Source organism: Notechis scutatus, chromosome 2 (genome assembly GCF_049901735.1).
Source record: "Notechis scutatus isolate UNSWTSFEM ecotype Mainland chromosome 2, rNotScu1.2, whole genome shotgun sequence".
In the NCBI taxonomy this organism is placed as follows: Eukaryota; Metazoa; Chordata; class Lepidosauria; order Squamata; family Elapidae; genus Notechis; species Notechis scutatus.
Window position 1 is genome coordinate 110,219,448 of NC_142010.1, and position 21,278 is coordinate 110,240,725.

The 21,278-nt window shown below is 41.3% G+C and overlaps 1 protein-coding gene across 2 annotated transcripts in view; it reads right to left on the reverse strand.

Moving 5' to 3' along the window:
- The window catches only part of UBALD2 (UBA like domain containing 2), a 33,504-nt gene extending 12,226 nt beyond the window's left edge, over positions 1-21,278 (reverse strand). Inside the window, exons 1-2 of one of the 2 annotated variants that reach the window (XM_026667510.2) lie at positions 20,670-21,275; positions 19,100-19,162 (exon numbers count right to left, since the gene is read on the reverse strand). In XM_026667510.2, coding sequence (XP_026523295.1) covers positions 19,100-19,162; positions 20,670-20,789 — 183 coding nt within the window. In that variant the 5' untranslated portion in view covers positions 20,790-21,275. Of the gene's footprint in view, positions 1-19,099; positions 19,163-20,669 lie in introns of both variants that reach the window. The other variant, XM_087955742.1, reaches the window with a different exon arrangement.

A 21,278-nucleotide genomic window follows, 5' to 3' on the forward strand; every position in this document is an offset into this window, starting at 1 on the left:
GAGGAAGTTGGAAGAAAATATTTGTTTAAACTGGATTATATTTTTGGCACTAAACAGGTATAAATAAAGGCTGAACTTGAATGTGTCAAACTGATAACTTGGATTTATTGAATTGTTGAAATTTAAAAGCCCTAAGTAGAGAAAAGAAAGTGAAAAGAAAGGGTGGAACTTGGAAATAACAGAGTGCCACCTAATGGTAAAGGAAAAATTTCAGTGACTCTTTGGGAAGTTCTTGGTTCTTTTAAAAACTGGAGTTTGATACAAAGAGGAACTGTATTACAATAACACAGAAACCCTGAAAAGTTTGTGAATAACTTACCCTGGGACTACTTGGTGACTTTGGACCCAACAGAAGAAAATTAGAAATAAAAACCTATGGACATTGGATTATTTGGTGACTCTGGAAAAATTTAAAGAGGAATTATCAGAAGATGATTGTTAGAAATAAATATTAAAGACGCCGGTTGAAATAAATTACTGGACAATTGGACTGGACTTAAATATCACAGAAAGGGATAAATAAAAACTAAAAGAAGTGCACAAAAATGGCAGAACTTTGTTTGGAAATAAATCACTGTTAAATTACATATAGATATAACTGGAATAAATATGAAAAAGGGAAGTTATGATACGACCACTAATCATATTTAAAGAACACCGTTAAAATTAATTATGAGGATTGTAATGAAAAGATTAATATCAGTTTCTACAATTAATTGAATAGATTAATGTATTTGAAATAATAAATGATCTAGAATGTAATCGAGGGAAAGAATACCATGCAGAATCTGACTTAAATATATACACTGCTCAAAAAAATAAAGGGAACACTTAAACAACACAATGTAATTCCAAGTCAATCACACTTCTGTGAAATCAAACTGTCCACTTAGGTAGCAACACTGATTGACAATCAATTTCACATGCTGTTGTGCAAATGGAATAGATAACAGATGGAAAGGATAGGCAGTTAGCAAGACATCCCCAATAAAGAAGTGGTTCTGCAGGTGGTGACCACAGACCACTTCTCAGTTCCTATGCTTTCTGGCTGATGGTTTGGTCACTTTTGAATGCTGGCGGTGCTTTCACTCTAGTGGTAGCATGAGACGGAGTCTACAACCCACACAAGTGGCTCAGATAGTGCAGCTCATCCAGGATGGCACATCAATGCGAGCTGTGGCAAGAAGGTTTGCTGTGTCTGTCAGCGTAGTGTCCACAGCATGGAGGCGCTACCAGGAGACAGGCCAGTACATCAGGAGACGTGGAGGAGGCCGTAGGAGGGCAACAACCCAGCATCAGGACCGTTACCTCCGCCTTTGTGCAAAGAGGGACAGGAGGACCACTGCCAGAGCCCTGCAAAATGACCTCCAACGGGTCACAAATGTGCATGTGGCTGCTCAAACAGTCAGAAACAGACTCCATGAGGATGGTATGAGGGCCCGACGTCCACAGGTGGGGGTTGTGCTTCCAGCCCAACACCGTGCAGGACGTTTGGCATTTGCCAGAGAACACCAATATTGGCAAATTTGCCACTGGCGCCCTGTGCTCTTCACAGATGAAAGCAGGTTCACACTGAGCACATGTGACAGACGTGACAGGGTCTGGAGACGCCGTGGAGAATGTTCTGCTGCCTGCAACATCCTCCAGAATGACCGGTTTGGCAGTGGGTCATTAATGGTGTGGGGTGGCATTTCTTTAGGGGGCCGCACAGCCCTCCATGTGCTCGTCAGAGGTAGCCTGACTGCCATTAGGTACTGAGATGAGATCCTCAGACCCCTTGTGAGACCATATGTTGGTGCGGTTGGCCCTGGGTTCCTCCTAATGCACAACAATGCTAGATCTCATGTGGCTGGAGTGTGTCAGCAGGTCCTGCAAAACAAAGGCATTGATGCTATGGACTGGCCCGCCCGTTCCCCAGACCTGAATCCAGTTGAGCACATCGGGACATCATGTCTCGCTCCATCCACCACCACCACGTTGCACCACAGACTGTCCAGGAGTTGGGGGATGCTTTAGTCCAGGTGTGGAAGGAGATCCCTTATGAGACCATCCACCACCTCATCAGGAGCATGCCCAGGCATTGTAGGGAGGTCATACAGGCACGTGGAGGCCACACACGCTACTGAGCCTCATTTTGACTTGTTTTAAGGACATTACATCAAAGTTGGATCAGCCTGTAGTGTTTTTTTCCACTTTAATTTTGAGTGTAATTCCAAATGCAGACCTCCATGGGTTGCTAAATTTGATTTCCATTGATAAATTTTATGTGATTTTGTTGTCAGCACATTCAACTATGTAATGAACCAAGTATTTAATAAGAATATTTCATTCATTCAGATCTAGGATGTCTTATTTATTTTTTTTTGAATAATATATATATATATATATATATATATATATATATATATATATATATATATATATATATATATATACACATACACACACATACATACATACACATACATACATGTGTGATATGTAGTAATTAGGAGATTTTTATTAATTTAGAAAGTGATAATCAAAAAGTGATTATATTATGGTAAATTTTTATGACAAATTAAAGGGGAGTACACAGAGTGACATATAAGATAAAGGGGTGGTACACTCAAACTGATAATTAAAGGGGGTTAGGGTTAAAGATAAAGATAAAATTTATTGAATAATGGGGGGGAAGTATGAGATAAAATTGCAAATGTGACAGATAAAAATACAAAAGTATAACGAATATAGAATAAAAAATAAGAATTTTAGATATTTTTAAATTAGAATATGAGTATGTTTAAAGAAAAATGAAATAAGCTGAGATGTGAATATGATGTGAAATTAAATATGAAAGATAATCTTGTAGCTAAAGTCATGTTTGTATTGAAGTGTAGAAACCTGGAACCACATTGCTCACCAAAAGAGATGTTCTTAAAATATAAAAAATGATTGCAGACCCAATCATGCTCTCTCAAGCCAAACTACCTCACTGAGTTGTGGGGAAGAACTATGCGTACTGCCTTGGATGACAATGGAAGAAAAACACTAACAAAAGATTGGAGGAAAGAGAAATATTGGACCAAACGCTGTTCCTCAATCATTTTAATTTTGTATTAAAATAGGTGATTAAAACGAATGATTAAAAAGTGCCGGCGAGCCCTTATACATAGCCTTTGATGAGCAAAGGCACCTCTCACATGCAATCTTTAAGCAATTCACTTTATTTGCATGGAATAAATTTGGCATTCTGCTTGTGAAAGTAATTAACACGAAAAGGATAGATTGCCTGCCCTGGCTGCACCCCCCGCCATCCTTCCATCTATTTTGCCCAGCCTGGAAGCAGCAGGCCGAGAATAGGAAAAATGGAGCTGGTCACAACAAAGAGGTTTCAACCAAGCGGAAGTGATTGTGTAATGCTCCACATATGTGACTCAACCTTCCTGCTTGCCCTATTCAAACATCAACAAAAACAATTCAATGGACTGAGTTCTGTGGCACCAAAAAGACATCATCACTAACATTTATGGGATGGCTAGTCAACCACACTTCTCTTTAGGGATTTTTTTCCCCCTTGCAGCAAAGAGGAGAAATGTTTAACGAAAGTTGTTCTATTCCCAACCTTTTCCAAATATATTGAGTTACAGTTCCTATAATGCCCAGCCATCATGGCCAAGAGTTCAAAGTACCAGAAGATAGAACTATGGCTAAATAGGCAGAAAAACTAGACTTGGCCTCTCTTGCATAAATAAGCTTAATTGCCCATGGAGGGCAAAGTCTTCTTTAACAACACTAGGCAACTGAAACATGTAAAGCAATCTAAATAGAGAAAAATAGCCCTGAGCTTGCTATGTTAGTATTTATCTCGCACGCACAGATACACAAATCCATTTGTATCTATGCACACAGACACCCACAAACTTCACAGTTACCTTTATTTCTTGAACTTGCCCTGGAAACTGCAAAGCTCCCAACAGCATCAATAGACAAGGAAATATTAATTAGCATTTCTTGTGTGAAAGTATTTATGTGTGCCAGAATGATCAAGTTACTCAACTGACTTTTCGTAAGTCCACATTGTGCTAGCACTATCTACGTGAGAAAACAACCATTTCAACCTGAAGCATCTCTGCATAATTAATGCATTGTAAAATAAAATTACCTGTAGGGGTTAAAACGAAGGGAGACAGACATATAGACATTTAGAACAAACCAAAAAGTGGCTCATTGCAGTAGTTTAAAGGAGGATGAAAACATGCAGATGAGCCACCCAGCAAAATCAGGGGTGGGAGACCAATACCATAACCAAACTCAATCGATTCCAGACTACACTATAACTGGAAGGTAAAACTTAAAAGTTCAGAAAATTGAGGATTCCTACATAAATTAGCAGATGAGCTTGCTTTCTGCCTAGTGTGGCCCTTTCGCGCAGTGAATTTCTATGTTTGAAGACTCTGGTCTATAAGCATCTGATAGCCAATGCCCCACAGAACTGCAATCAAACCACACCTTCCTTATATAGGCATACTATATACTTTTGTGCATTTGCCATAAAATATTTTTTTTACTCTGCAAAGCTCAATTGTAAAGGGGCAAACTGATCTTCTGCACAGAAGGAATGTGCTCTTTTCACACCAAGTTCCCGTTGTCCCTAACATTCAGGAAATGTTTTGCATAACACAATGTCATTCTGAACCACAGAGGTTCGTTTGCAAATGTTGGAATGAGAAAATGTTGCAGTTAAACGGAAAGCAAACACTACACTTCACTGTTTGAGGTCCAAGCCAACACTAATTCCAAGATTATTATGGATCAGTCTGTCCACTTGCTTGCTTTTATCCAAAAAGACATTTTCAGCAACATCTGGCCTAAGCAAAGGGTTTTCCCAATATGGTTCTTTTGGCTTTGGCTTTTGTTATCCATGGAAGGAAAGCCTTTTTCCTTCACAGAGCTCCTCACCGGCTTCCAGGTTTTAGTTGTGCATTTGGTCTTGTTGAGCTGCAGGATATGACCTTTATAACATGAAACTGCAGAGTGCAGAGCATTTATGTGGACACCACTCAAAGTAAAAGATTCAAGCATGGCTGAAGAAATTTCAACACCATCTCTAACGTATAAATTAAATTATTCATTCTAGCTTGCACCACTTCCTATTTATCAATCTAATGGTCTCTGGCCACAATCCACCGAGCCTCTTCAGCAACTTCTTATTGCTTTTTTAACACAACTTGCAGGTCAGTGTGATAAAGCAAATAAGTGGCTGTACTGAACGGTAATCATTCAAAGCATACAGGAAGTATGATTAGAGGCAGATTCTGTTGACTTATTTCTCAGAGAAATTTATTTGGTAAATAAAGCATTTGCCTTTGTCAAATCCATTTATGTCACTCCTGTTCTACCTGCTGGGAATTTTGCAAGGCAATCAAGCTTCACTCTCTTGCATCCTTTCAAATGCAGAGTTTGTATTAGCCCCATGATCAACCTACTGAAATCAAAAGCAGGGTTTGCTGGTGGAATAGCAGACTTCTCCTCTTGTATCAACATATGCTTGATACCTATAAAATGACCTATTAAAAAAAGGTATACCAAGCCATCAAAGGTATCTGTCATGTTTTGTTTGACTGTCAACTATATGCCCCTTTTAGGCTTAGATATTTAACATCCCTACCTGAAAGAACAGCCCACTGGGAACTGAACTGCAAGTTGTCCTATTTCCTTCTGGACTTCAATGTATACATTGTGAACAGAACCATTAAGTTTATAGTTAAAGCGGTTGAGCTAAGAACCAATGTTATATCAAACAGGTTAGAGTATCCTGTAAAGACGATGTATTTTTCTGAATATTGATTCTTTGTATTTACCACTGCATTTTCTTTTATCTATTTTACCCTGGAATTAGATCCTGTTATTTTATTTTTCTTTTATTCTTTTGATATGGTTGTAAGACTAATCAATCAATAAAGTATCTACTTATAAAAAAAGGCCAAAGGTTTGTGGTTCCACACTGCATTACCAGAAATTGCCAGCGTATCTATAACAAGATGAATGTGGCCTCCACATATTCAGAATTTCCTATTTTTCAAGTCCAAAATGAGAAGTCATAGAATCAAAGAGTGGAACGTGTTGGCCTAATTGGCCTTTTCCAATGCCTAAATTCAAATTTAACCAGATTAAAATATCTCAGATTGATAGCTGCCTAATTAATCTCCATTTGAAAATCCTCAGTTAAAAAGAGGCCTTTTTTTACTATTGGATTTTCTCCCCTCTCGCCCCCATCCCCCTAAAACTGTCTTCCTGTAACTTTAATCCATTATTCTGTATCCTAAAGTCTGGAAATAAAGGAAACTGGCTGGGCTTTTTGTTTTTTTTGTCCCTTGTTAGCATTTTGCCATCTTCACTTGGCAACTGAATTGACGGGTGCTTTTCTTTCTTTTAATCTGGATGTGTCTAAAAACGGCACTTTTTATTATTCTTAGACGCCAACAATTTCAGTTCGCTTAGTGGGAGAAAAGCAAAACTCAAGAGAGCGAGCTGAGATTCACCCAAACTAATAATTCTCTAAAATGTAGTTTGGGGAGCCCTGGGGGTCCCCCAAGACCTTTTCAGGGTATCTCCAAAGTCTAATACGAGATTTTCTCTGTTTTATTTTCCGATAGAAAATATTAATAAAATACAACCCACATAAACCAAGTTCTTTGGGATCCTCAATAATTTTTAGGGACGTAAAGGGATCCTGAGCCCAAAAAGTTTTGAGAATCCCCGATCTAACCAATTCCCGTTTGCCTGGATGTTACTTTCTTGATAAAAGTTCCCCTCAATTCTTCTCTGCATCCTTTCTGTCCTTTTCCTGTTTTCAAGCCTCTACTAAATGTCTTGGCTTCTTCAGCTATCCTTCAACCTTTAAACTAATCTTCAGATATTAACTTGACAAGTAGCCATGGCCTTCTTTTAGTCTTCCTCCTTGTGCTGAGCTGAGTCAAGGCATTCAAACCAGAGAGGAAATGATTAATCCCTCACTCTATGTCCACAGTTCCCAGCCCCTTACAATTGGCTCCCTAGTAGAAAAGGCCCTGCAAAATACTTGTATTTTTCCCCTGCAGTAAGGATTAAAATCCTTCTACAGCTGCCCTATTTACCTTTTCCCACCTGTGATGGTGAAACTAGAATGTAAAAATGGCTGTCTTCTCATTTCTTTTGAGAATTATGGGGAAAATGGACAAAATAACCCCCGCCCCCCAGTTTCCTTTCCTAAACTAAGTTGTTATTATACAGGTAGCCCTCAACTTATGACCACAATTGATCCCAAAATTTCCGTTGCTAAGCAAGATAGTTAAATGAGTTTTGCCCCCATTTTACACCTTTCTTGCCACAGTTGTTAAATGAATCACTGCAGTTGTTAAGTTAGTAACACGGTTGTTAAGTGAATCTGGCTTCCCTGTTGACATAGCTCAGGCCTGTCAAACTTGTGGCCCGCGGGCCGGTTATGGCCCATACAAGCCATACCCACCCTGGCTCCGCAAAGGCAAAAAATATCCCGATACCTTACGATATGGCCCACAATGTGATCGGGTTTGACACCCCTGATTTAAGCTTCTCAGAAAGCTGCAAAAAATATACCCTATGACCCCTGGGACACATCAACTGTCAACAATTTATGCCAGTTGCCAAGTGTCCGAATTGTTAGTGTGACCCTGGGGTTGTTGCAGTTGTCTAAATAAAAGTTATAAGTCACTTTTTTCAGTGCTATTGTAACAGACCACCAGTAACATAGGTCAACTCTGATATACGCATCCATGGAAGAATCTCTGTGTTCACTTTTTATATTTATCACCAAAAAAACTGAAGGACAATTTTCCCAACAGATGCAAAAAAAAACCATAGATGTCTCCTTCCTGCCATTTCTTTTCTTCTTTACTTGATTGCAAGACAATGACGTTTAGTATGGGATGAGGCCAAACCCTTGATTTTGCATCTACTGTTTTGCTCTTTATTTTTTCAAAACCCGTTCTAGTTATGAGCTAACCCAAAGTAACTTCCTGACATCATTTGTCAAGCTCATCTCTGGCTATACTACACCTATCTTCTTACCGCAAACATATTAAATATCCTTGATATTTCAAAATAATCCCTCAGAGGAGAGAGTCCGGAATGAGGAGGGGAGGGGGAAGACACTACAATCCTTAATTAGGTTAGCAATAGTAATACCATAATGCATATGCTGACACAAGAGTATCATGGAAAAACTTGACTGTACTTGCTATTTATACAGCACCAATAATGTACACACACTGCTTTGCAGAACATCGTAAGTAAACACACAAATGGTACACATAAATGGTCCTGCCCCACGGAGATTACCATCAACATTTCAACATTACAGAGAGCGGAGGAGGAGGAGGAGCAATAAAAGGGTGAGACAAGAAAGGGAGAGTGCAATCAGATGGGAACTTAGGCACTTGTGCTGATTCTGCTAGAAATATCTGACAGGCCAATACTAAGAGGACCAAGCAATGAGAAGCAGACTTTTTGGTTTGACTGACACCACACTGTAGGACTCACATTAACACCTGAAAGTCTGCTCAGCTCCAGCTACTTGAAGGCTGTTCTTTGGGAGGAAAATGGTCACCCCAGTAAGGAATCAAAATGTTTACCCAAAGAACGGCTGAATTTATCAGACCTTAGCACTGAAATAATACAGTGCACAACCTCCATCCCAAAACTCTCCTTTGCTCCATCCGAAGGTAGGGTAATTGTACTCATAAATCAAGTAAACAGACGAGGTGATCGTCTTGGGGGGGCGGGAGAGCAAGAAAAAACAGCTGAGCTTTAGTTTCTGTGCCATATTTTCAATACCTTTCACACTATAAAAGCTCTGTAGTAGAGATCCTCCCATCTGCAAATGATTTGTTCCTCTCCATTCACACTCAGATGCCAATCAAACTAAAGGGACCAATCTACAGAATTTCCTTACTTCTACAAACTTGTCTTTATAATCATGTATTTAAAATGTATTTCTATTTTTTTTTCCCTTGTTAATAAAAATCATTCCCAAAAAGGTTTCTTTGCCGGTTTGTAAAAATATTTTTTTTAAAATACTGAAAATACAGAATACACAGACAAATGGAAAAATAAAACAGTAAAAGAGCCAGTTTAACAAAAGGTACACATGCTAAGTTTAGGTTGGTGTTAGCGTGTGTATGTGAGAACGAGCAAGAGAGATATTTGTAACCTGACTTTTCCCCAATTGGCACTTCAGTTAGCGAACAGCTAAATATATTAAATCTCTTTGAGTAAAAAAAAAATCATTTTCCTCTGAATCTTAAAGGACATATCAACTGATATCAGGGACATGGATCTGAGGACACTGCAAGGCCAGGGAGCAAAAGGTTTCTTAAATCTCCAATATCTCTCCTGGGAAGAACACAATTCCCAGATGACAGTCCTTGAGAGGCCTTATATGGTTTGGCATCAAATTTTATAGGTCAGTGTGTTTGTGTTTGTGTGTGTGTGTGTGTGTTGATTATTTAAGCCTGCGAAAACAAAAGGAGACACTGGAACAACTTTAAATCTGTTCTGGCCTTCACAAGCTAGGACTCTTATCCATTTTATTCAGAACTTACTGATGTTTTCAAAGGAAGCCCCGTAGATAGAGAGTGGTCACAGTGGCATAAAGTGGAAGTTATCAGGCCTGGATGACTCTGGTCAAGTGGAGCTTTATCCATGAGGAAGTGAAGCTTCCAGCGAAACCAGTGTTTGACTCCAGCCTGAGGGTAACTGAGCTTCAAAGGCTTTTAACATATGCAATTGCTGGGTAGTTGGAGGTTATGACACTAAAACAACTAACCTACGGTCTACACTCCTGTGATGGAGGAATGTGAATCTCCATTACAGTATCAAAAGAGTAAAAGTAAACGTAGAAGGGGCCAAGGGAACATTTGCTCACCATTAAATTCTATCTAAGAAAAAATGAATTTTGTAAATCTGTGTAAACTCTTATTAAATGCGCCATTTTGTACTATTTTAGTATCCCATTCACCACCAAAGCCTTTATCAATTTTTGAGTCACTGACAGTCCTAGCCAAACCTAGAGTCAACCCTTAATACTAGAAAGGAATGTGTGTGTGAGACCTCTGGATTGAGCATGAAATAACGATTCTTCTAGGTGAATTGATACAAGTTTAACAGCCTGCTGTATCTATGAAACAAAGTGAATAAATATATTAAATACAAAGGGGCATGCATATTAAGAATGACATCACTATATACTGATGTGGGACGTGCAGCATCCAAAAGAAGTAAGGGGGGATGAAGTTAATTGATTTGCAGCTTCAGGAGAGTTAGAAATAAGATGTAGAGCATGATCCAGGATGTGTTCCTTGTCTGTGACGCTATAAAGTACAGAATGAAATAAAATGTTTGGAATGCCTCCCTCCTACATTATTCCCTATCAGCCTAATAAGCCTACAACAGAAACAAAGGGGCCAGGAAAACTGCATCTGCCTGATACAGAAATTCTGTGGTTATATTGTTAGCAAGCTAGCTATATCCCTTGGTTGTGTCAGAGCAGTGTTCCCTGACTTTCTGCTGTCCTGATGTATGGATAACAATACTCATAACCCTTAGTTAGCTCCCATATGGATAGAGGAAGATGGAGCTACAATATAAGATATGGCAAGAGTATTTTTTTAAAATTTTGGAACCGCCATGTTTCATCTGGCTGTAGTTCCAGAGTTGCCTCTACACAGGTGGGTTGATTTCTCATGCATCAAGACCTCAAGGCATATATTTTAAGGCCATATCCCCTCCCTCGATTGTTAAAAAAATCCCCACCCCGCACCCCATTTTTCCCTATCAGAAAAATGTAAGAGGTTAGTTGAGATATGATTAATACAACAGTTCTGAATGAATTCCATAACTGAGCAAGGATTGGAACTTGGCCCTGATTGATCATTTCTGCACCCTATTTGTTCCTCTTAACGTTCACCTGAGACTCTAGACCAGGGGTGTCAAACTCACGGTTTGCGGGCCGGATGCACCACATGCTAGCGCTGCCCCCGCCCGGTTTAGCGAAGGGGAAAAAAAAGTCCCAATATGTCACGTGATGCTGCGAGTTTGACACCCCTGCTCTAGACTCATCATTCTAGAACTAATGAAGGAAAGGAAATATAACAGCACAATCAGCTCATGCACACATCCAAAACTTGATAGAGAAAAGAAACTAGTATAAATCAAGGAAAATGGATCTTAAAACTGTTCAGACTTTAAGAACTGTCCATGATAAGCCTCTTTTATTTGTTCAGTTTCCACTTTAAACCTAGATAAAGAAATTAAATCAAACCTTAAACTTACAGGAATTGGATTCAGCTCCTTCTCTGGTGAAAGCATCTCCTGAACAAGGTGGAAAGAGGAAGAACATAAAAGATCTTCCATTCCTTTGTAGCATAAACTTTCCAAAAGCAGATTCTGAGGGGAGGATGGGGTCTTCTGGGTAAGATAATAGAGGCATCAAAGATACAGTACTGATTTGGATAACTTTCAACCACAAAAGAGCCTGAATATGTCTCCCAACAGTCATGGGTTCAGATACACTAACGGAACAATGGAAGCCAGATGAGGAAAGCAATGCAAGTTCTGCTGGTAGATATTGACTGCCTGCCCCTCCAAAAGTCAACGGAAATCCTACTAACAGAGTACAGGGAAGAGATGGGGAAATACACTGCTCAAAAAATAAATAAAGGGAACACTTAAACAACACAATGTAATTCCAAGTCAATCACACTTCTGTGAAATCAAACTGTCCACTTAGGTAGCAACACTGATTGACAATCAATTTCACATGCTGTTGTGCAAATGGAATAGAAAAGAGGTGGAAAGCATAGGCAGTTAAGCAAGACATCCCCAGTAAAGGAGTGGTTCTGCAGGTGGTGACCACAGACCACTTCTCAGTTCCTATGCTTTCTGGCTGATGGTTTGGTCACTTTTGAATGCTGGCGGTGCTTTCACTCTAGTGGTAGCATGAGACGGAGTCTACAAGCCGCACAACTGGCTCAGGTAGTGCAGCTTATCCAGGATGGCACATCAATGCAAGCTGTGGCAAGAAGGTTTGCTGTGTCTGTCAGCGTAGTGTCCAGAGCATAAGGCGCTACCAGGAGACAGGCCAGTACATCAGGAGACATGGAGGAGGCTGTAGGAGGGCAACAACCCAGCATCAGGACCGCTACCTCCACCTTTGTCTGGAGACGCCATGGAGAACGTTCTGCTGCCTGCAACATCCTCCAGAATGACTGGTTTGGCAGTGGGTCAGTAATGGTGTGGGGTGGCATTTCTTTAGGGGGGCGCACAGCCCTCTATGTGCTCGCCAGAGGTAACCTGACTACCATTAGGTATCGAGATGAGATCCTCAGACCCCTTGTGAGACCATATGCTGGTGCGGTTGGCCCTGGGTTCCTCCTAATGCACGACAATGCTAGACCTCATGTGGCTGGAGTGTGTCAGCAGGTCCTGCAAAACAAAGGCATTGATGCTATGGACTGGCCCGCCCGTTCCCCAGACCTGAATCCAGTTGAGCACATCTGGGACATCATGTCTCGCTCCATCCACCAACGCCACATTGCACCACAGACTGTCCAGGAGTTGGGGGATGCTTTAGTCCAGGTGTGGGAGGAGATCCTTCAGGAGACCATCCGCCACCTCATCAGGAGCATTCCCAGGCGTTGTAGGGAGGTCATACAGGCACATGGAGGCCACACACACTACTGAGCCTCATTTTGACTTGTTTTAAGAACATTACATCAAAGTTGGATCAGCCTGTAGTGTTTTTTTCCACTTTAATTTTGAGTGTAACTCCAAATCCAGACCTCCATGGGTTGCTAAATTTGATTTCCATTGATAAATTTTGTGTGATATGCTTGGTATCCGCCTGCCAATGTCTGAGCCATAGCAGTCTCCGTGCTGATTGATGAGATATACTAGGCCACGTGGTTCGCTGTCTGTCGCTGGTGCCGGGGGCCTAAGATCGACCCAACTGCCCCATCAATAGGACAATTATTGGACTTTTTACAGGAGGGGTTGACCACGGGCCTATCTCCAAATACTTTACGCAGACAGGTGGCGGCCTTAGCCTCGGTGATATCCTGGGGTGACCTTCGTTCTTAGCGCACCATCCACATGTCCGCAGCTTTCTTAAGGGTGCTGCAAACTTACGACCTCCTGTAATTCACCGCTATCCCACTTGGGAGCTCAACAAGGTGTTAACCGCACTTACAACTGGCCCGTTCGAGCCTTTAAGAACTGCTAGTCTCAAATTCCTGACATATAAGGTGGTCTTCTTAACTGCGATCACATCAGCAAGGAGGATTTCCGAGTTGGCAGCATTGTCGATGAGAAAGTACCTGTGCGTGTTTCATGCGGACAGAGTGGTTCTCAGATTGGATCCATCGTTCATCCCTAAAGTAAATTCAGCCTTCCACAGAGCGCAGGAGTTGGTGCTTCCAAATTTTTGTCCGAAACCAACTCATAGACTGGAGCATCAATGGCATCGACTTGACATTCGAAGGGCGTTAAGCATCTATCTAGACCGCACGGCGGCATTTCAAAAATCTGAGGCTCTATTCCTATCCTTCAACCCATCCACTTTAGGACACAGGGTGTCATCGACGACCATTGGTAGATGGTTGAGAGCCACCATAGCTAAAAGTTACGAATGCCAGTCCATCTCAGTTCCTAAGGGCATTACAACCCACTCGACAAGGAGTGCGGCAACATCAGCAGCATGGGCCACTTAGGCTTCCATAGACGAAATCTGCAGAGCGGCGACTTGGGCTTCACCATCGCCCTTTGTCAGAAATTGTAAAATTGATGTCTATGCCTCAACGGACGCTTCATTTGGCAGAAGAGTCCTGCAGAGGGTCCATAGAGTTTAGGAGTGGATTTCGATCCAGATGGAGTCTCTCCCTAAGGACAGGCCAAGCTTTGGTATGTCCCACTTCTGGATGCTCTGAACAGCTCATGGGAGAAAGGTCGTTGGTACTTACCTGATATGCCAGTTCTCTGTGAGCTGTGAAGAGCATCCAGCCCCACCCATTTCTTTCCATCTGGTGGGGTTCCGTTCCGGTCAGGGATCTAGATTAGGTGATGAGTCCCGGACTTTGGCACTCAGTCTTCACAAAACTTGGGAACGCTGAGGAGGTGTCCCGTGGAGGAGGAGGAGCGTCCCAGAGTTTTAAGCCCAGCCTTTCCAGAAGAGACTGAAGCACCTCCCACTTCTGGATGCTCTTCACAGCTCACAGAGAGCGGGCGTATCAGGTAAGTACCAACACCCCTTTTTCTTCAAATTGGTTAGGAAAGCCTTGATTGTAAGATGTAATATAGATCATACCATAAAATTTCCTCAAATAAAAAGCGGATAGCTATTACAGAACCAGTGATGTGGAATTTTAGACCAATTCATCAAATGTATTTGTCCTGCAAAAACTAAGCCAGTTTTATCATTCAGCTGAATTACCCAGATGTTGTAATTGCTGAGATTCCAACTTATGATGCCCTTTAATATAAATAACATAAAATGGAGATACAAAATCTCAAAAGGGTCCAGAATTTATGATGTCCTTGAATTTCTGGAGTAAGAAGTGAACCCTGGGCTTAGGAATGGCTGTTCTCTTCCATAACCTCAGTGGTCTATCAATATGTAGAGCTTGCATCGCCAACTATTCATCCTTTAACTCAGTGTTTCTCAAGTCTCAGCAATTTTAATATTTGCAGACCTCAACTCCCAGAATCCCCCAAGCAGAACTGTATTTAAAAGACTGCAGTGAAAGAACTTTGGACCTTCTGTATTTAAAACATTAAAACATGATCTCTACTTCTGTTTTGTCCTCTGAATTTGTGTTTTAATAGAAAGAGATTTATGTATCTTATCTACTCACAACTTATAGTTAGATAAGAGATTTTACTTCCATAGGTTTTTCTACAGCATCTTTGCAAGATTTTCACCAACTATGTACAATAATCAGTTTTCTCTAATAGAGCAATCCCAGATTTTTCATTACAATTCCTGCTATTCCTTTCGTAAAGTTTCTTTTCTGTTCAACTTTCTTAAATCTATTCTGTTCACAAACTATGAATTTCCTAATTCACACTGGGGAATGGCCTATAAGCAGCAAAAATGGAATTCAAAACTAGGTACCATGTTTGTCTGAAAAGCAACTGAGAAATGTAGATGAATAATGCTTGGGCAAATCATAACTTGAACATTGGTTTCCTGATTAATGTGTAACTGGTTATAAAAAGATAGGGGGAGGGAAGACTTGAGAAGATAGCATTCCCAAGGAGACAGGATATCCTTTGTTTGCAATCTCTGTTAAACTGTCCCTGGCAAATGCAGAAACTGTAAACTCTTTTAATGCTCAGCAGTTGGGAGAAACATTCCAGAGCAAGCAAGAATGGGCCCTGCTGTCTCATTACAGTTCACATGCGGTTCTGTTTGGCCGAAATCTGCATCTAACGCACAGATTTATGAATAAATGGGATGGCCTGGCAAAGCCCACGATGCACACAAAGGAAAGAAACAAGATATTTTAAAATTGCCAGATGGGAAGATGGATTTTTTTTTTTCCTGCCTGTTGCACATTTACTCATTTTGTGGGCTTTTCTTGTGATGTCTGTGTGCGTATATAAAGTGGGAGGGGTAATATGTATTTCAAGTGGCAGATAATGGTCAATTAATAGCAGTAACCTCCTTTGGGGAATTAAAAAAAGCAGCCGCCGCCGCCAGAAATGGATTTGTTAGCAATATGCACAGAAGGATACCCAGCACCAAGGACTGGATGTAAAACCGATTAAATAGGCTCACTCGAACTAGGTCCCCCTGCTGTGTGGTAAGCATGTCAAACACCTTGAATCAAGTCTGAAATCCTACTTTCTTGAGTTGCACAAGGGGCTGCAGAAGAATAAAGGCTCCTGAATATTCTAAGCTGATTTATGGTTGGGATATTAACAGCAGCATTCACTTAAAATTATATCCAGAAATTGGATGAAAAGGGGCATCATCAGCTCATCTCCATACTAGCAATACCTGTTCAGAAATGCAACCTGCAAAAATGCAGCCCCTTGGGAAACGAAGTAGGCTGCCTTGGAATGACTCTACCCCCAGGCAGCAAAACACGCTTTTCAAAGGCACCCAAGCCCTTACAGCCATGTTGCTGGCCCCTTCCTACCAACTGCTGCCTCACTGGTCCATCTTCGCCAAGATTCCTTTCTTGCAAGGCTTCACAACCAAAGACATCTTTGGGTATAGAAGTTCTGTGATTTTGGTTCTTGAACTGAAAGGATTCCAACTGCTGCCCCAAATAAGGGTTTTAAAACAAAAATGGACAAGCGTGGCAGGAAGAGCAAGAGTGATAACAGAGAAGACGACACATGCAGGAGGGAAGGAACGTGGGGTAATGGACAGCCTGTCAATCCAAAGCTCCCATGTAGTAGGCATTCTGAAGAAAACACTCCAGCCAGGGACATACATTATTCATGATGGCTGCTTCTAACACTGGAAAAGTCTTAGAATTTGGGCCGAAACTGCTTTCGTTACAACTTTTTGTAGGAATGTCCTTTTTCAGCAAGAACCCGAGTCCCAGAATCCAGGGTGACCTCCACAGCACAGCTTTGAAATCATTAGGAATCATAGAAGTCAACCAGTTCTGAGGACGATGAGCCTTTTACCGGGGAAGGGGTAGGATTCCTTACAAGGAAACCGGTCCAGGATGTTCACCCATGTTTCAAGCTCAAGAGCAAACCTGAGATCTACTTTCACATTTAGGTTTAAAAGAGCATGCTTAAATTAGCTCACTGGCTGCTTGTTTTAGCTTCCAGGGCAGTTATGAATCATCTGTCACCACTTGGCAATCACATACAGAACATTTATCCCTTATACTAGTTTCTTATTGCACAGCTTGAATTTTCATCCCAGCGTCATGCAATCAGTTTTGTAGAGAACTTCACAGGGGGAAGCGGGGAGAAAATACACATGAACCTGCCATTTCACCCCCTCCTCCCAGTAATATAAATAGAATAATCAAACTACATAAACAAATTCAAATATTCTGAAGCCATATTATACTGTCTGGAAAGGCTATTTCAGACAGCAGAACTGTTTTTCTAAGCCAAATGCAAAGTTTCACATTCTTTGTAACATTTACTCTTAAGAATGGTAAAGCGCACATTTTCATGCTGTAGTGTTCTCCAGCTCGAAAAGGGAGAGCGAGCAGATAATCATAAAGACTGCTGTCTACCCAATGACCCCCTGTCAATTACCTTCTAAGGCAGCTTTCTACTATTCTGAAGAACAAAGCAGGTTATGCCCACTCTAAAAACTAAACAGAAAACCAAATAATGATATTTCCAGCTTATCTAAGCAAACTGGTGATCATATTAGGTTCCAAGTTTCTACCATGTATATGCTGTTACATTAGAATACATGAACTTCCTGTAATTGTTATTATGTGTGATTAAGAATTACACGTTGTATGCATTTCCTTCCATACCTGGGTAGAAAAGCAGCCTTTTCGGATCCTTTAAACTATTTCATATAATAGCTGAGACAAGTTCTCTCTTCCCTTCAAAATCTAGATAAGCCTTCTAAAAGTTTGCATTTTTCAAAATTACAAACCATCCAGGTTCAGGGATGAAATGACTGTTGCAGCTTCTGCATTATGTAGAAGAACCCTTTTTTAATCCAAATTATTGGCTCTAATAACACCATTCCCCTCTTGCTATATCTAAACTACAATTCCCATGCCCAGCATTTCCCCTCATAAAAGCATTTGAAAATAGTTCAAGACTGTTTGATAGAACACCAGTTGCAGAACACTGAAATCTGACAATCGCAGTCCTTGTCAATTTCAAAAAATTGCAGTTATTTTACATGAAATGCAGTAAAGCCTGTTTTCTGTATAGAAGACTTGTAAAAACAAGCTATTTAGACATTTTATAGCACACTGATGCAACCAATAGTCATTTAAATGTTATTTATATTTTCCTAAAGTTTACAATATGTAACTTCCTAACATAAATTATATTTTCTCATTAACAAGTATTTCTAATGAAGAAATAGTCTTATCAATGTTGTCAGAATTAGAGATTTCTAGTATTATCTAGTCAAAATATGAAGTCTAACTGAAATCTACAATTAAAAGCATACATTAGTAGATCAATATTGAAAATATAATTACATTGCTATGTAGGCAGAAAAATCTACATAGCCAACAACAAACAAGCAACATTAGAATTTTATGAGAGGTTTTTTTGGCATTTCTAAAGCTATACATAGGCTTCAACAATAGACAAGTGAAATGCTGTAGCTTAGTCTGTATTTTCTATTATCCTTGCACACAATACTAATTCAGTTTCCTAAAAAAATAAAAAACTTATTTTGCTTGCCAAAAAACACTGCCCTCAGTCAAGGTCATACAAAGTTTTGCTCAAGTTTAGTCGAAACACACTAATATACACTAACAGAGATGTGGAGGGGGGTGTACCTAGCAGCTTGCCAGCGTTTCCTCCTTTCTTCTAAACTCCCTGGATTTTAAGTAATTATGGAGAATAAAAATGGTTAAACAATTCCATATGAGGTAAAGACAGAGGAAGGAGGGAGGGAGGGTGAGAGAAGCAGAAGTCCCTGTTTCCTGGCAGACATTTTGGCTCTTGTTTACATTTGCAGTCTGTGTTTCTCTTGTTGCAGAGCAATATGGCTGTCTGTAGAGCTGACAGCTTTGAATGCACAACCACTGCTGGCTGCAGGCTCTTGTTCCCTCCCAGTATCAAAGGTTGTGTAAAATTATGCAGACATTGCATATCCTAGACAAGGAGTTCCTCCTCGTATTTACATGGCTTGACAACTCATACACTGTTCAGCGTGGTCTTTTATTTCTCTTTTAGACCTGCTTTCCAAGGGGTATGGAAAAAAGCTAAGGATAGTTTGGATTTGTTCATGGAAACAAGAAAGGCTCAAGGCATTAAAACACACCCATAGACAATTTACCTAATGTAAATTTCCAGTGCTTCCAAAAGGAAGGGGGGGATGGGACTGTGAGGAACAATATGAACCTGAGAACTTTGTACTACTTACCATTTGATGGTGGTGATGGGTATTGGGAATGTTGGTTTCTTGAAAAAATGCACTCAAAGCCGTCTATGTTTAAAAACAAACAAACACACAAGCCCACTGTTAGAACAAGGGACCACAACCCCAAGGGAAAAGTCAAGTTGGAGGGTAGGAACAGCAACATATTTTTTACAGGGAAATTCTTGCCCAGCCCATTACTCTCAGTCCTCTTCCCATTTTTTAAAGGGCTGACCTAGGACAATGCTAATCTTTCCCTTTGGGGAAGGAAGGAAAAAAAAAGGAAATCACAAGAGGACATAGGTAATCGTTGTCAGCCTCAAACCAGGTTTTATAACCCACAAGCCAATAGACCACAGCAGCTTTCCCTAGCTGGCTGCCATCCTCCAAATGGGGATGAAGTGAACTGTAGTCCAACACAGTAGGAACAAAGCTGGTTGGGGAAACATTTTAAAATGTAGTAAGAAAGTCTCTATCCCTAACACTTAACAAAATTGGCAGAGCAACAAAAATGTGTAGTTTTAAAAAGGCAACATGGGGGTGGGGTAGGGATTGGCTTCAGGGAAGCTAAAGACAAGCCGATAGCTTTTGTTAAGTATAAATGCTATGCCCAGCAGAAATGGACAAAGGCATTTTTATCTTTGTTGATGCCAAGGGCTTGGCTGAAACCAATCTTTTCCTCCTTGTCTTGTAAAACAAAACAGAGGCGGCATTTAAAACATTGTGACTAGACCAGGGAAGGATTCGGCCATATGTAAACAAACAAGACTCCTTTAAAAGCAAGAATTTCTAATCACATCACGACACGCTATCTAGTTTCTTCTCCAGCTAAATAAAGACCACACATACGAAGCAGATGATTATCAGCAGGCCTAGTTCAGAAACTAAGGTCCCTACTGCGTCCCTAAATAATGGGACGGGACGGGGGAACAAGTCTCGATATTATTTTGCTACCAAATCAAGTGCCTCATTCAGGAATGAAGTGAAGGGGGATGGGTGGGCAAGATAAAACCTTCACTCTCAACCCCACTCTTCGTGTGTGTGTTCTTTTTTTTAGATATGTGTTTGCACGTCCATGGAGGAGTATTTTAAAGCCATTTATTCCATTTGAATGCTTGAATCAGCACACACACACACACACACCCCATCCAGCGGGCTGTGTGGATCACGCGTTCTGCACCCTCGCCGCCTGGCCAATTCAAGATTATTAATGTTGTCCACTCGCTTCTCCTCCTCCCCTTTTTCCCACGACCAGCAGCAACAACAGATTAGTCAACACGCAAAGGCCTAGCACATTCCTAGCCCCGGAAGGCACTCATTGTACAAAGAGACAGTAGTTATTAAAATGGCTCTGATGGATTGTTTACATGCCCAGTGCCAAGGGAAAGGCTCCCTCGCCTTACACCGGAGGGGGAGGGGGGCAGGGAAGCAGAATATCCCTTAAACCACCTTAAGCCACCACCGACCCCAGACCCCCAAAATTATTTAAGGCGGTCGTGGTGATTCTCCCCCACCCCCCCGCGAAGAAAGGCGGAGGGGGGGGGGAGACGGAGAACCAGAAAAGCTCGCAACGCACCTCAAATTGCCAATGTGCAGCTTGCAGTAGCTGCTTCGCCTGATCCGCCGCACAGCCCGCAGCCAGCACGAACTGGTTAATCATGACTTGATGCCGAAGCTCCTCCATATTCACCGACATGGCGAGAAGCGAAACCACAACACGGAAGGGAGGAGGAGAGCCAAACGCACTCAAGGTGGTGATGGTGGCGGTGGTGGTGGTGGAGGCGACGGCGGCTGGGATACGTGTTTTTTTGGGGGGGAAGGAAAAAAATCGACAAAGGCTTTTTCTCCTTCTAGTCCGAAACGCCGGGCGCTTTCTCTGCTCCGAGGCTTTTCAGCTAGCCCTCTCGCCGGGTTCCAGCCAAGCCGCCTCCCGGCCTCTATAGCTTCAGTCAGCAGGAACAAGGCTGTGTTGATATTTCCCCTTCCCCTCTCGTAATTCTTCGGCAGCTAAACCACCACAAACAACAGCATCTATGGGAGGAGCGTGTGGAGAGAATCGGGGTGGGCAGAGGGGGAAGCCGGAGGTGCCTCAACGTTCGATTCCACGCTTTCTTAGCCCGCTGATTGGTTGCTGCAGTATTCTCTTCGTGTATGAACGTTCGATTCGAATCTTCCAGGCGGTGGA